The sequence below is a fragment of the Bos indicus x Bos taurus genome, chromosome 9 (assembly GCF_003369695.1).
Source record: "Bos indicus x Bos taurus breed Angus x Brahman F1 hybrid chromosome 9, Bos_hybrid_MaternalHap_v2.0, whole genome shotgun sequence".
NCBI lineage: Eukaryota > Metazoa > Chordata > Mammalia > Artiodactyla > Bovidae > Bos > Bos indicus x Bos taurus.
In genome coordinates this window covers 65,498,727-65,513,496 of record NC_040084.1, presented here as the reverse complement: position 1 = coordinate 65,513,496, position 14,770 = coordinate 65,498,727, and the positions used below count along the sequence as shown (strand labels likewise).

General features: G+C 40.2%; 1 protein-coding gene across 3 annotated transcripts in view; it reads left to right on the top strand.

Moving 5' to 3' along the window:
• LOC113898403 (cytochrome b5 reductase 4) overlaps positions 1-11,372 on the top strand; it is a 115,197-nt gene extending 103,825 nt beyond the window's left edge. For all 3 annotated transcript variants that reach the window (XM_027551475.1, XM_027551477.1, XM_027551474.1), the window contains 2 exons: positions 8,461-8,625; positions 10,782-11,372. In XM_027551475.1, the coding sequence (XP_027407276.1) occupies positions 8,461-8,625; positions 10,782-10,836 (220 nt within the window). In that variant the 3' untranslated portion in view covers positions 10,837-11,372. The remainder of the gene's footprint in view (positions 1-8,460; positions 8,626-10,781) is intronic.
• Positions 11,373-14,770: the final 3,398 nt, after the last annotated feature.

Below are 14,770 nucleotides of genomic sequence, written 5' to 3'. Positions count from 1 at the left end.
ACCATAAGTGCTTTGTTAGGATGTTTCTGTTTCAATTCAGTTTTCATGTCATTAAGGCTTAAATGTGAGGAGGGAAAGAAAGCTTGCCTGAATTTTATCCAAATACTATTACACTTGACTATTAACTCCAGTAATTGGAATTTGGTTCACAACATTCCAAGTTTAGGGAAGTCTCCTACATATACTTTCCTAAAGAAAAATGAGAGAAAAACAGAACATAAATATGTACAGCAACAGCTGTAGCTATTATGTAAACTGTGATCCAAATTAAATGTCTCATATTTTTGTCTTTTACTGAGCAGTGTTATGAGGCCTGCTTGGCTCAGTATTATACATCGGTACTTCCCTCGCCCCTCAGTAGAATGCATCTACTCTGAGTTCTCTACTTTTGCAGAATTAGTTTTGTGGGGAAGGACAGTTTTACAATGAGATTGACTCCTGGGTGGCATTTTGTAATACACAAATATAATAAGTATTTTCCTTCCATTTCAAAGTAATCATTTTTGAAGACAATAACCTTATTTTAGTAAAGTTAGTAGCATATTCTTCTCTGTAAATAGTGGAATTTGATGATTTGTTGATTTCTCTGTTTATAGAATTAATATGAATTTATATAGAAAAATATATATGGGGAAAAAAATCATCTGTAGTCTTACCATCCAAGCAAAAGTAATGGTCTGTATCTTTCCATTTTCTTTCTCTTTCTCCCCTTTTCCACCTGCCCACACATACTTATATACATGTATTATTTGTTTTCTTTTGTATTTTTTAAATAATGTAGTCCTACTGACTATACTTTTATAACTACATTTTCTCTTTAGTGTATTGTGTATGTTCTATGTATCAGATCAGATCAGATCAGATCAGTCGCTCAGTCATGTCCGACTCTTTGCGACCCCATGAATTGCAGCACGCCAGGCCTCCTGTCCATCACCAACTCCCAGAGTTCACTCAGACTCACGTCCATCGAGTCAGTGATGCCATCCAGCCATCTCATCCTCTGTCGTCCCCTTCTCCTCTTGCCCCCAATCCCTTCCAGTATCAGAGTCTTTTCCAATGAGTCAACTCTTCGCCTGAGGTGGCCAAAGTATTGGAGTTTCAGCTTTAGCATCATTCCTTCCAAAGAAATCCCAGGGCTGATCTCCTTCAGAATGGACTGGTTGGATCTCCTTGCAGTCCAAGGGACTCTCAAGCGTCTTCTCCAACACCACAGTTCAAAAGCATCAATTCTTCGGCGCTCAGCCTTCTTCACAGTCCAACTCTGACATCCATACATGACCACTGGAAAAACCATAGCGTTGACTAGACAGACCTCTGTTGGCAAAGTAATGTCTCTGCTTTTCAATATGCTATCTAGGTTGGTCATAACTTTCCTTCCAAGGAGTAAGCATCTTTTAATTTCATGGCTGCAGTCACCATCTGCAGTGATTTTGGAGCCCAGAAAAATAAAGTCTGACACTGTTTCCACTGTTTCCCCATCTATTTCCCATGAAGTGATGGGACCAGATGCCATGATCTTCGTTTTCTGAATGTTGAGCTTTAAGCCAACTTTCTCACTCTCACTTTCACTTTCATCAAGAGGCTTTTTAGTTCCTCTTCACTTTCTGCCATAAGGGTGGTGTCATCTGCATATCTGAGGTTATTGATATTTCTCCCAGCCATCTTGATTCCAGCTTGTGTTTCTTCCAGTCCAGCATTTCTCATGATGTACTCTGCATATAAATTAAATAAGCAGGGTGACAATATACAGCCTTGATGTACTCCTTTTCGCATTTGCAACCAGTCTGTTATTCCATGTCCAGTTCAAACTGTTGCTTCCTGACCTGCATACAAATTTCTCAAGAGGCAGATCAGGTGGTCTGGTATTCCCATCCCTTGCAGAATTTTCCACAGTTTATTGTGATCCACACAGTCAAAGGCTTTGGCATAGTCAATAAAGCAGAAATAGATGTTTTTCTGGAACTCTCTTGCTTTTTCCGTGATCCAGTGGATGTTGACAATTTGATCTCTGGTTCCTCTGCCTTTTCTAAAACCAGCTTGAACATCTGGAAGTTCACAGTTCACATATTGCTGAGGCCTGGCTTGGAGAATTTTGAGCATTACTTTACTACCGTGTGAGATGAGTGCAATTGTGTGGTAGTTTGAGCATTCTTTGGCATTGCCTTTCTTTGGGATTGGAATGAAAACTGACCTTTTCCAGTCCTATGGCCACTGCTGAGTTTTCCAAATTTGCTGGCATATTGAGTGCAGCACTTTCACAGCAGCATCTTTCAGGATTTGAAATAGCTCAACTGGAATTCCATCACCTCCACTAGCTTTGTTTGTAGTGATGCTTTCTAAGGCCCACTTAACTTCACATTCTTGCCCTGGATTCTACACCCTAGGGGGCATTTATGTCTGGAAACATTTTTGATTATAACAACTGATGAAGGGGGTTCCCCTGGCACCTAGTGGGTAGAGGCCAAGAATGCTGCTAAGAGCCTACAGTGCACAGAACAACACAAGATGACAGAAAATTATTCTGCCCAAAATGCCAGCAGTGCTAGTTGGGAAAACCTGCATTATACCATGGTTTTTAATAGCTGCATTGTATTCTGTCATTGTTTTTCAGTCACTTTATCGTGTCTGACTCTTTGCTGCCCCATGGACTGCAGCACACCAGGCTTCCCTGTCTACCACAAACTCCTGGAGCTTACTCAAACTCATGTCCATTAAGTTGGTGATGCCATCTAACCATCTCATCCTCTGTCGTTCGCTTCACCTACCTTCAATCTTTCCCAGATTCAGGGACTTTTCCAGTGAGTCAGTTCTTTTCATCAGGTGGCCAAAGTGTTAGAGCTTCAGCATCAGTCCTTCCAATGAATATTTAGGATTGATTTCCTTTAGGAATGACTGGTTTCATCTCCTTGCAGTCCAAGAGATTCTCAAGAGTCTTCTCCAACACCACAGTTCAAAAGCATCAATTCTTCAGTGCTCAGCCTTAGGGTCCAATTCTCACATCGGTACATGACTACTGGAAAAACCATAGCTTTGATTATATGGACCTTTGTTGACAAAGTGTTATCTCTGCTTTTTAATATGCTAAGTTTGTCATAGCTTTTCTTCCAAGGAACAAGCATCTTTTAATTTCATGGCTAGAGTCACCATCTGCAGTGATTTTGGAGCCCAAGAACATAAAGTCTGTCACTGTTTCCATTGTTTCTCCATCTATTTGCCATGAAGTGATGGGACCAGATGTCACAATCTTAGTTTTTGAATGTTGAGTTTTAAGCCAGCTTTTTTACTCTCCTCTTTCACTTTCATCAAGAGGCTCTTTAGTTCCTCTTTGCTTTCTGCCATTAGGGTGGTGTCATGTGCATATCTGAGGTTATTGCAATTTCTCCTGGCAATCTTGATTCTAGTTTGTGCTTCATCCAGCCTGGCATTTCTCATGATGTACTCTGCATATAAGTTAAATAAGCAGGCTGACAATATACAGCCTTGATGTACTTCTTTTCCAATTTTGAACCAGTCCGTTGTTGCATATCCGTTCTAACTATTGCTCCTTGACCTGCATACAGGTTTCTCAGGAGGCAGGTAAGGTGGTCTGGTATTCCCATCTCTTTAAGGATTTTCCACAGTTTGTTGTGATCCACAGAGCCAAAGGCTTTAGTGTAGTCAGTGAAGCAGAAGTAGATGTTTTTCTGAAATTCTCTTGCTTTTTCTATGATCCAGCAGATGTTGACAATTTCATCTCTGGTTCTTCTGCCTTTTCTAAATCCAGCTTATACATCTGGAAGTTCTCAGTTCACATACTGTTGAAGCCTAGCTGGGAGGATTTTGAGCATTACCTTGCTGGCTTGTGAAATGAGTGCAATTTTATGGTAGTTTGACCATTCTCTTGTATTGCCCTTCTTTGTTATTGGAATGAAAACCGACCTTTTCCAGTCCTATGGCTATTGCCGAGTTTTCCAAATTTGCTGACAGATCAAGTACAGCACTTTAATAGCATCATCTTTTAGGAGCTGAAATAGCTCAGCTGGAGTTCTATCACCTCCACTAACTTGGTTTGTAGTAATGCTTCCTAAGGCCCACTTAACTTCACACTCCAGGATGTCTGGCTCTCGGTAAGGGATTACATCATCATGGTTATCTGGATCATTAAGACCTTTTTTGTACAGTTCTGTGTATTGCAGGATAGAAATTCACCAGAAGACTCACTAAGTCAAAGTGTACCAAAGCTACTGATCCATTTTGACAAATAGCCTCTCAAAAGGTAAAGTTTTTCTGTACTCTGGGGACTAGCAATGTGTTAGTTCCTTTAAGATAGAAAAATCCAGTGATTCCGGAAGCATAAGGAAACTGAAGAAAGTTCTTGAATTCCTTCCTTTTCCTGCAGCCTGTGAGGCAACTCAGATACGTGGGTCCCTAATCTGGACCCTAAACCATTTTCTGTTCCCCTGCTAGATGTTCCTCCAGGGGTGTGTTTCTTCGAATGTGTTCATGTATTCCCACCCTAAAGGGCTCTGTGATTAAATAGGTTTGAGAAATAATGTATGCTCTGTTAGCTTCTTGAAGCTTAATATGAACTTACCATGTTCAAGGTTTTGAAAAATTCTAAAGAACTATCTTTTAATTTTCCCCCAAACTTACTTGATTAGGTTAGCTTCCCCCTCCCCCACCATGGACTACCACTAACATTTGAAAGAACACAGGTGTTTCATCAGATTCATTTTGAGAAATGTTTCTATAAGATGTACGTTTTATCTCATGTTAACGTCAGCTGTTTATGAGCTGTTTCTCCCATGAGCAAATAGCGTTCACCACAGTTTCTAGTATTTTTCTTTAGTTTAGAAAAGCCAGGGAAAGCTGGGGCCCCAAATACTTTTGAAACACTATTTTGTGGGTAGTAACAAGTCACTGAAGCTTTTTAAGCAAAGTAATTGTGAGATTGGATCTGTGTTTTTAGGAAAACTAGTATAACGAGGATGTGCCAGGTAGATGAGGATAAGGCTAATAGAGCAGCATCTTAGACAAGGGATAGAAGGGCTGGAACTGAAGCTATGGCAGTAAAAATGGGAGGGCAGGGCCATGCCTGTGTTAAGAAGTAGGAATCAGTGGGTCCGGGAAGTTGATTGCTTGGGGGAGGAGGGAATATGTTGTTAAATGACTTCAGGCTCTGCATGCGGTTTAGACTAATGAATACATTTGTATTTCAAGATTTTTTATCTCAAGTCGTTATCAGTCTACTTAAAAATAATTTCTTTTTCACAAGCTTGTTTACTTCCATTGACATTTAGACCTCATAGAATCAGGTCTCTCTTTCTCTCTCATATATATTGCTTTGCACTTTATGGATCCTCGAAATGTATTTTCTGATAACTTTTTCAAGAGTCCGAGTCCTTTCTGGCACTTTTGAAATAATAGGGTAGAAAGGAACTTCAGGACATTCACCTGAGGCAGTGCACGCCTCAAAGCTACAAATGCTTCAGACAGTAAGTTGCCTTTTAGAAAAATTCGGAAGTAACCATCCATAATAACCGTCTGTATCTTGATGTGGTGTAAAAAGTCCTTCATTCTGGTATTCTTGAGTTAACTTGGGATTGCTCCCACTTCAGTTTAAGCTCTTTTCCAGTCCCAGGAAGGAGAAGATCATTCAGTCGTGTCCTTCTCTTTGTGACCCCATGGACTGTAGCCCACCAGGCTCCTCTGTCCATGGAATTCTCCAGACAAGAACACTGGAGAGGGTTGCCATTTCCTTCTCCAGAACAGTCTCCTTACCGTCCTCTAAAACTGCATCCATGCCACCTGGTCTTTTTCTTTTGAGAGCCCCAAAGGTATACCCAGGGGACCAATATGTAACTAAATACAAAACATATAAGGAATTTATACCATTTACGTAAGGATCACAGTTATTTTTCACCCTATGGTAGATGCCTGTAGAAAGTATGCCACTGATGAGGATTTTTTTTTTCTTTTTAAAGCAGCTCATTAAAGGAAAAGCAGGATTTTTTTGGATGACAAAGGACACTCAATATTGATTTACATATCTTAGCAGTTTTATTCCAGTGACAGGTTTATTGGAAAATAGAGGCAGAGGAGACTATCTTTCATTTGTAATTTAACAAGGCAGTTGCTGTCTTCCATTGTACTGTCTATGTATAATTAGAAATGTCTTAAGATAGTGATTCTGCAGCTGCTCTTGGGTCCCCTTTGATAATCTGATGAAAGGTTATGGACCTTCCCAGAAAAATGCTCCCACAAATTTGCATACATTTTTATATGTAATTTCATAGATACCAGCATATGGCTTTGCTTTTCCAAGTATACTGTTTATTTTTAACCAGTATAGCTTGTTCAATAAATTCTTTTATTTATTCATCAAGTATTTTTTGCACATTTGTCTCAAACCAAGCCTGAATACAGTGTAGAAGAAGATAAACAAGGACTCTGCCCTCATGAAGCAGTAAACAGACATCACATTCCAGAATTATCTAACACTTTCTTAATTATAACTGCAGGGAAGGAAAAAATGTTAGTGAAAGAATGTTTTTTGGGGGTGCTATTTTCTATAGGGTGGATTTGAATCACTGCTAAAACAAAATGGGAATCTTGAAAGCAAGAAATAAAACATGTCTCTATAGGGTTTTTAAATATAAAATCAGATTATTAGAATTGTAAGAGCATGTAGTTTTTCCCACCTAGAGTCTGGGTCTGCTGAGAGCTGGGACGGCTTTTCTGTCCCCAGCTGGACCCTGAGGTGATCTGTGTACCTGTGCCACCCTCACCCTCCCCACCCCGACTCCCATCAGCTTTTGGGAGCGTTAACCTGCTGCAGTGCAGCCAGGCAAGGACCACTGCACCAGCTGCCTCTTGTTTCTGTTCTGGTGTTCGGCTACCCAGGCCACTTCACGAGAGAAATGATTCACTTCAGCGTTTTCTTGAGATTAACATATAATTAATTTCTGCCACTATTGAGAAAAGAACTAAATTACTCAAGCAGAAAATGTAGCAAGGCATTTGATCTATGCTGCTGAAAAATGATAAGAATTAGTGGTGTTTGAAAACAGAGCAAAGGGACCAGGTACAGCTTAGAATTTTCAATTTGCTCTGGCTCTTCATCAGCAGGTCACATATTATATTACAGAGCTGTGGGAAGAACTGGTCTGGAGCTCCTTTTGAGACTTGGTTTGATGTACTTCTTTCTTATTGTAATTCTGTACTCTTCTCAAATGCCTTCCTCCCTATGTGCTGGCCACTAGGGGTGCAGCGGTAACCAGTCCCTGCCCTCATTGAGTTTCTAGTCTTATGGGGAAAGTGGACACGACTGAGCGACTTCACTTTCACTTTTTCACTTTCATGCATTGGAGTAGGAAATGGCAACCCACTCCAGTGTTCTTGCCTGGAGAATCCCAGGGACGGGGGAGCCTGGTGGGCTGACGTCTGTGGAGTCACACAGAGTCAGACACGACTGAAGTGACTTAGCAACAGCAGCAGACATTACTAAAATAATCATCTCGGTGGCCACCTATTTACAGCCTGATTTAAGAGTGATAAAGAAGAGGAAAAGGGAAACATTTCTACAACACATATAAGAAAAGACAGTGGAACAGCAGTGCTTCCCTAGAAGTGATGCTTGAGCTAAGAACTGAACGGTGGGGTGTGGTAGAAACATTACAGAAAGAGAACAGGCAGGCTGTGGCAGTGCAGGCTGAGAAGCAGAGCACAGAGTTAGGAGCTAGGATCAGGGAGAATCTGGATGTGAAAGGTGAGGCAGATCAGTCTCAGGTTTCTGGTTTGTGCACCCCACGTGAGTGTGGTGCCATTCACAGCAGTGAAGCCAGGTGTGGCACAGGGAGACTGCAGGGTGAGGGGAGCCCATGGAGACATTAACAGAAGAGAGTCAGATAGGCAATTGGTTATCAGAGTCAAGGACTCATTAGAAGGGTTTGAGTCAGAGATTAAAATGCACATGTCATTGGTCATGTTCTTTACTGAGCAGATTAATAGAAGCCTGGAGCTCTCTGAGATAACTTTGAGCTTTCTTTTTTTAATTCAAAATATTTTAATTTAAAATGATTTGGTTTGTAGGGTCCCTAAAAACCACATTCTCTATCTTGGATATAGTCATCCTTGGTTGAACTCAACAACTGTTTATTGAGTGGAATACATTTATATGTAGGTAGAATGTAATTACACACAGGTCATGAACCCAGGCTAAGCTCTCTCTGAGTTCAGTAAAAAATGTCAAATTATTCTCTTTTCTGTAACAAAAGTTTATGTTAAATAACTATGGATTTACTTGTATTTTTTGTGAAATCTTTGTTTACAATCCCTTCCAGTGCTCTTCTAGCAAGTGTATCAACCTTCCTATATTCAGTTGTTCTCCAGAGGAGAAAAAAGATGTTTTATTGAACTTGAAACATGTTCCTGACATGTTTAACATAATAAACTTTTTAAAGAAATGTTTCTTTTCTCCAGATTTGAGGTTGAATTTGTCCTCTCAGCACCTACTTCTGAATGGAGTGGCAAACAGGGATACATTTCACCAGCTCTGCTCTCTGAATTTTTGAAAAGAAGATCAGACACATCCAAAGTCCTCATCTGCCTTTGTGGACCAACGCCATTCACAGAACAAGGAATGAAGTGAGTAGCAATGTGGTAGGAGAAAGAACTGCAGCACTGGTGAAATACAGCCTCCTGTAAAAAGCAGTTGATGTGGCTCTCAGTTCTTCCTGTTCATATGAACCTGCACTTTAGAAGTCTGTCACAGTGTAAGAAAATACTGACCAAGTGTTTCATCTGTATGCAGTGAAGGGTCGGAGGCCCCAGTTATGCACAGAGTTAAACGTGAACACAAAAATAAGACACACCCAGCTCTTGATAGCCTCTCCTAGTGGCAGGCAGCATGAACACATTCATAGAATGGGTGCCAGATCTTTTTAGGGCTCTAGATTCAACCTCTCCTTCCACCAAAGCTTCATAATATATAATAATCTTTTAAAATATCATAAGCTATATTCATCTCATTATAGCTTTTGATCCTCCCTCTCTGCAGCTGGGTGAGCATTAGTCAAAGAGTTGAACTCTGCACAATGAAAACTCAGTGGTATGACTATCTTATTTAAAAATCACCTTGATCTGATTTAACTCTAAAATGACACTTTAACGTGTTTAGTTTAGATATAGCGATAGCCACTGTTATTGGGTTTCTAGATGATTTTAAAATACAGCTGCCTTAAATGCTCTGCATTTCCTTGTTTGGTATATGACTGAACCTAACACTTTCTAGATAGTTTTCTCTCTTGCTGTTTTATTTTTAATTATGAAAAAGACAGGCGGTATGGCTGAAAAGATAGGATGGGGTTAGATAGTGAGAGGCTTGCCTGCTGTACCACATTGGTCCTTTTGACTCCTGTGCCATCCTGGCCCTTTGTGTGAGTATGTGTGTGTGCTCTGGAAGCTACCAGTTTGGGTTGGAAACCCAGCTCCACCACTTACAGTCACCCTGCAGTCATTAACTACGAGCCAAAACTTTCTAAACTTTAGTGCATTTCTATATGTACATGTGTATCAGTCGCTCAGTCGTATCCTACTCTTTGGGACCCTACAGACTGTAGCCCAGCAGGCTCCTCTGTCCATGGACTTCTCCAGGCAAGAATACTGGAGTGGGTTGCCATTTCCTTCTCCAGGGGATCTTTCCGACCCAGGGATCAACCCCGCATCTCCTGCATCTCTTGCATTGACTGGCAGATTCTTTACCACTGCCACCTGGGAAGCCTCATTTATACAAGGCAATAAATGATAATATTTATGCACTGAAGTGCTTAGCACAGTGACTACATAGAGGGAGTTCTAAATAAATGTTTATTTTTTTAGCAGCATTTTAAACAGCTACTTTTAAGTAGCTATCTCCTTTGATAGTGTTTTCCAAGTTAAATTGTACTTAAGCCGTATTTCTACTTTTCCGTGAGGGAAAATTAAGATAGAATGCTATGGTATCAACTCCTTACTTTGAAAACTGATGAATAAAGGGGAAAAAAATAAGGATTTATTCTGCCTTTTCTGTATGAGCTATACTACTGTGTAACCACATAATAAGTGAGAAGAAGTTATTCTTTAGAGAATTCCTTGGCTGATAAATAATGATAGAAGTAGGATGTCATCAACTTCAGTCCCTAATGAACTAATTGATCTGTACCTAGATCATCAATGGTGGTTTGCATCCCAAAAGAGAGCCAACCAGGTATTATGTGCCTCGTGATGAAAGAGCACGATCTATGACGTAGTCTGGTCAAAAAGAATTGAACCTGTATCTGATCAGACCTCTAGATCTAATTATTAAATTTAGGGAGATAAAAGGAAAAAGGAACATATTATTAGAGTAAAGCCACAGGGATACTGCAAAATCAGAACCATGGGGGAGTCAATGTGTGAAAATCTCATTTTGTCAACAAATAAATTGCAGGACAGAGAGAGATGGAGGGGATCTTACAGCTCAAAAGATACCTAAAACACATATAAACCAGTCACAGTGAATAGACTTTAGTTGGATCTTGATTCAAACATACTTCTAAAAATTATAACACTTATGAGACAGCTGCAGGTGTGAACACTTACTAGATATTTGATGACACTAAGGAATTGTTAATTTTTTAGAAGTGAAAATTATGGGGTTTTTTAGACAGCACATACTAACTGGGAAATATGAAAAAATATTATGGTTACGGTGGTAAACTTTGATGTTATTTTATTTTCAAGCATCTTCCATAAGAAACATGTGCTTTGTATTTGTTTTTCAGGATGCTGCATGATCTGAACTTTTCCAAAGATGAGATCCATAGTTTTACAGCATAATGAAGAGCTGTCATTCAACTGTTTAATCTAAATTTGTGATTACTTAAGGTTTTTTTTAAGATGACATTTTTGTATATACTAAAAGGTTAACTAGAATCCAAGTTTCAGTTTCTTAAACAAAAACAAACGTTTCTTCACTATAGATACCTTGTGGACTTTATTTTGTACCTTAACTTATTTTACTACTGATATTTGTCCTGAAAAGTCAATCATGACAACAAGTACGTATAGGATTCTTTGTTATGAATCACAAAGTTCCTTACCATGTAAACTGTATCACTGTTCTACAGTAAGCTCTCGTGTTTTATGACATGATAAAGCAAATGATCATTTTGATCACATTTCTATGCTGTACAATGTCTGATTAGCAATACAGATTAAATTTTACATTGCACTGTTAACTCAGGAAATGATTATTTATGTCCTTGTTCTTACTATGAAAACACGGAATGTTATAACTTATTAAGCGATCCAAACATTTTGTGTCTATGGCCTTGATACAGAGTAGAATAAAAATATACTTAAGTACTTTTTAATCTTTGTCATAGAAATGTGTTTGAATGCATGTTTGGGGTGGAATGTAAGGAGAATATTAAGAGGCAATGGTAAAAGATTCTGGAGACACTCACACAGGTAGTTTTGGATTAGATGTGTTTAGAAACTTAGATAACTTTGACAGCTTTTCTTAGCCAAAACTAGAGACATCGGGAAAGATAATGGAAGTGTAGCCTCTGGACCCATGGCCTAAAACAATCATTTGCTGCTTTGGAATGGATTAAATTTAAATTCTTTTTGAGTCTGCCTAGACCAGCTAGGAAAATGAGGAACACGCCATCCTAAATGGTACCTTCCCTGGCTGGTTGCTCGCCCCACAAATGCCAGCTCAGTGGGGAGCCCTCCTAAGCTCTGCTGTGTGGTCATCTTATTCTCTCTCCCTGCCTCTGTGCACAACCTGCAAAAAGCTCTCACAGATGGGGATTCTTCAAAGAGTATCGAGAAAAGCCATTGTGAGCTTTTTCATGAGGAAACCGCGTTGGATGCATGGGTGGTTCTGCATAAGCTAACTTCAATTTTTCACTCTTATTCAGGATAGCAGCATTGCTTTTTTACAGAAATGACGGGGAGGGGGGTTGGGGGACGAGTGTCTCCAACTTCTCTGTAAATGATTTTGTAAGCAGCTAAGCTTCACCAAATGAATGGTATACTCAAGAGAAAACACAATATTAACATTCCTCAAATTACAAACCCCCAGCCTCGGAAGCTCCCCAAGTGCAAGTGGCTGAGTCAACACTGTCTTTCCCTATGTCTCCCTCTTCTGTCTGTCCTCATTCACCCAGGCAGGACCTAGCTGTCCTAGGCTGTCAATGCTCCCTGGTGGCTAACAGAAACATTTTCTATCTTCTGCCTTCCTACCACCTCCTTTTTCTCCCCTAAGATCATGAACTTTCTAGGCATACTTTTTTTTGTAGTTAATTAGTAATATAGAAATTAATTCTACCTTAGCCAGCTTTCTTATTTTTTCTATCCTCCTTTTTCCTCTCTCCTCCAACCCCTTTTTGACTGCCTCCAGCAAATAAAGTCTCCTGTTACTCTCTGTATCTTTTCCTCTGTCCTCTTCTTACTGTATTTTAAAGCAAAATAAAACCCATAAGCATCCTCTCAACCTGTATATTAATAATCCTCAGATTAGTGTCTTAAATTGAGAATCAACTGAGCTTCAATTTTACCTCCCGAATACCAGCTGGATGTTCCACAACCCACTAAAATTCAATAGATCCCAAACTAACCTTTTGCCATGACCGTCATGTAACCCAACCAGGTCTGATTGGCTGATGCTCAGCAAGCCAAAACACTGAGACACCAAGGTTTGCAGCAAAGTGAGGGTTTTCCCAATAGTCATGTATGGATGTGAGAGCTGGACTATAAAGAAATCTGAGTGCCATGAAGAATTGATGCTTTTGAACTGTGCTGTTGAAGAAGACGCTTGAGAGTCCCTTGGACTACAAGGAGATCCAACCAGTCCATCCTAAAGGAAATCAGTCCTGAATATTCATTGGAAGGATTGATGGTGAAGCTGAAACTCCAATACTTGGCCACCTGATGCAAAGAACTGACTCATTGGAAAAGACCCTGGTGCTGGGAAAGATTGAAGGCAGGAGGAGAAGGGGATGACAGAGGATGAGATAGTTGGATGGCATCACCGACGTGATGGACATGAGTTTGAGTAGGCTCCCGGAGTTGGCAATGGACAGGGAGGCCTGGAGTGCTGCAGTCCATGGGGTCACAAAGAATTGGACATGACTGACTGACTGAATTGAACTGAGGGTTTTTTAAAAAATCTGCCAAGTCAGGAGGCCGGAGAACAAGTCTCAGATCTGGAAGGGGCTGGGGTACTTATGGGATAAAGGATAAAGAAGCAGGGTTTTCTTAGGCATGGGGAGAGATGATTGGGAAAAGCTAGAGCAATTATCATTCTGCCCATGTGTGACTAAGCTCCAGGCCCTTGCATGTTCAAAAGTGGAGGCACTCTGCAGGATCTGAGGGTGGAGTTTTTAGCCCTCTGATATCAAAAGGTCACTGCGTGGCCACTCATCTGTGCTATTTGGAGCATCAATGATCCTATCCAGTCTTAACCAGCTCAGTTCCAGCTAGACGCAGCTGACTCCAAGTTCCTAGGAAAGTAACTTTGGCAGATATTGCTTCAGCTACATGCCCCTTGGAAGACAGGCAAGTCTTAAAACCGCCTTAATTAGTGAGTCAGCTGAAGTGGATTTGAATCGACCCACAGTTTAAATTCTAGGAATCAGTGAACTAGAATGGACTGGAATGGGTGAATTTAACTCAGATGACCATTATATCTACTACTGTGGGCAGGAATCCCTTAGAAGAAATCGAGTAGCCATCATGGTCAACAAGAGAGTCCAAAATGCAGTACTTGGATGCAGTCTCAAAATGACAGAATGATCTCTGTTCGTTTCCAAGGCAAACCATTCAATATCACAGTAATCCAAGTCTATGCCCCAACCAGTAACACTGAAGAAGCTAAAGTTGAATGGTTCTATGAAGACCTACAAGACCTTGTAGAACTAACACCCAAAAAAGATGTCCTTTTCATTATAGGGGACTGGAATGCAAAAGTAGGAAGTCAAGAAACACCTGGAGTAACAGGCAAATTTGGCCTTGGAATATGGAATGAAGCAGGGCAAAGACTAATAGAGTTTTGCCAAGAAAATGCACTGGTCATAGCAAACACCCTCTTCCAACAACACAAGAGAAGACTCTACACATGGACATCACCAGATGGTCAACACCAAAATCAGATTGATTATATTCTTTGCAGCCAAAGATGGAGAAGCTCTATACAGTCAACAAAAACAAGACCAGGAGCTGACTGTGGCTCAGATAATTAACTCCTTATTGCCAAATTCAGACTGAAATTGAAGAAAGAAGGGAAAACCACTAGACCATTCAGGTATGACCTAAATCAAATCCCTTATGATTATACAGTGGAAGTAAGAAATAGATTTAAGGGACTAGATCTGATAGATAGAGTGCTTGATGAACTATGGACTGAGGTTCATGACCTTGTACAGGAGACAGGGATCAAGACCATCCCCATGGAAAAGAAATGCAAAAAAGCAAAATGGCTGTCTGGGGCGGCCTTACAAATAGCTGTGAAAAGAAGAGAAGCAAAAAGCAAAGGAGAAAAGGAAAGATATAAGCATCAAAATGTAGAGTTCCAAAGAATAGCAAGAAGAGATAAGAAGCCTTCCTCAGCGATCAATGCAAAGAAATAGAGGAAGACAACAGAATGGGAAAGACTCGAGATCTCTTCAAGAAAATTAGAGATACCAAGGGAACACTTCATGCAAAGATGGGCTTGATAAAGGACAGACATGGTATGGACCTAACAGAAGCAGAAGATATTAAGAAG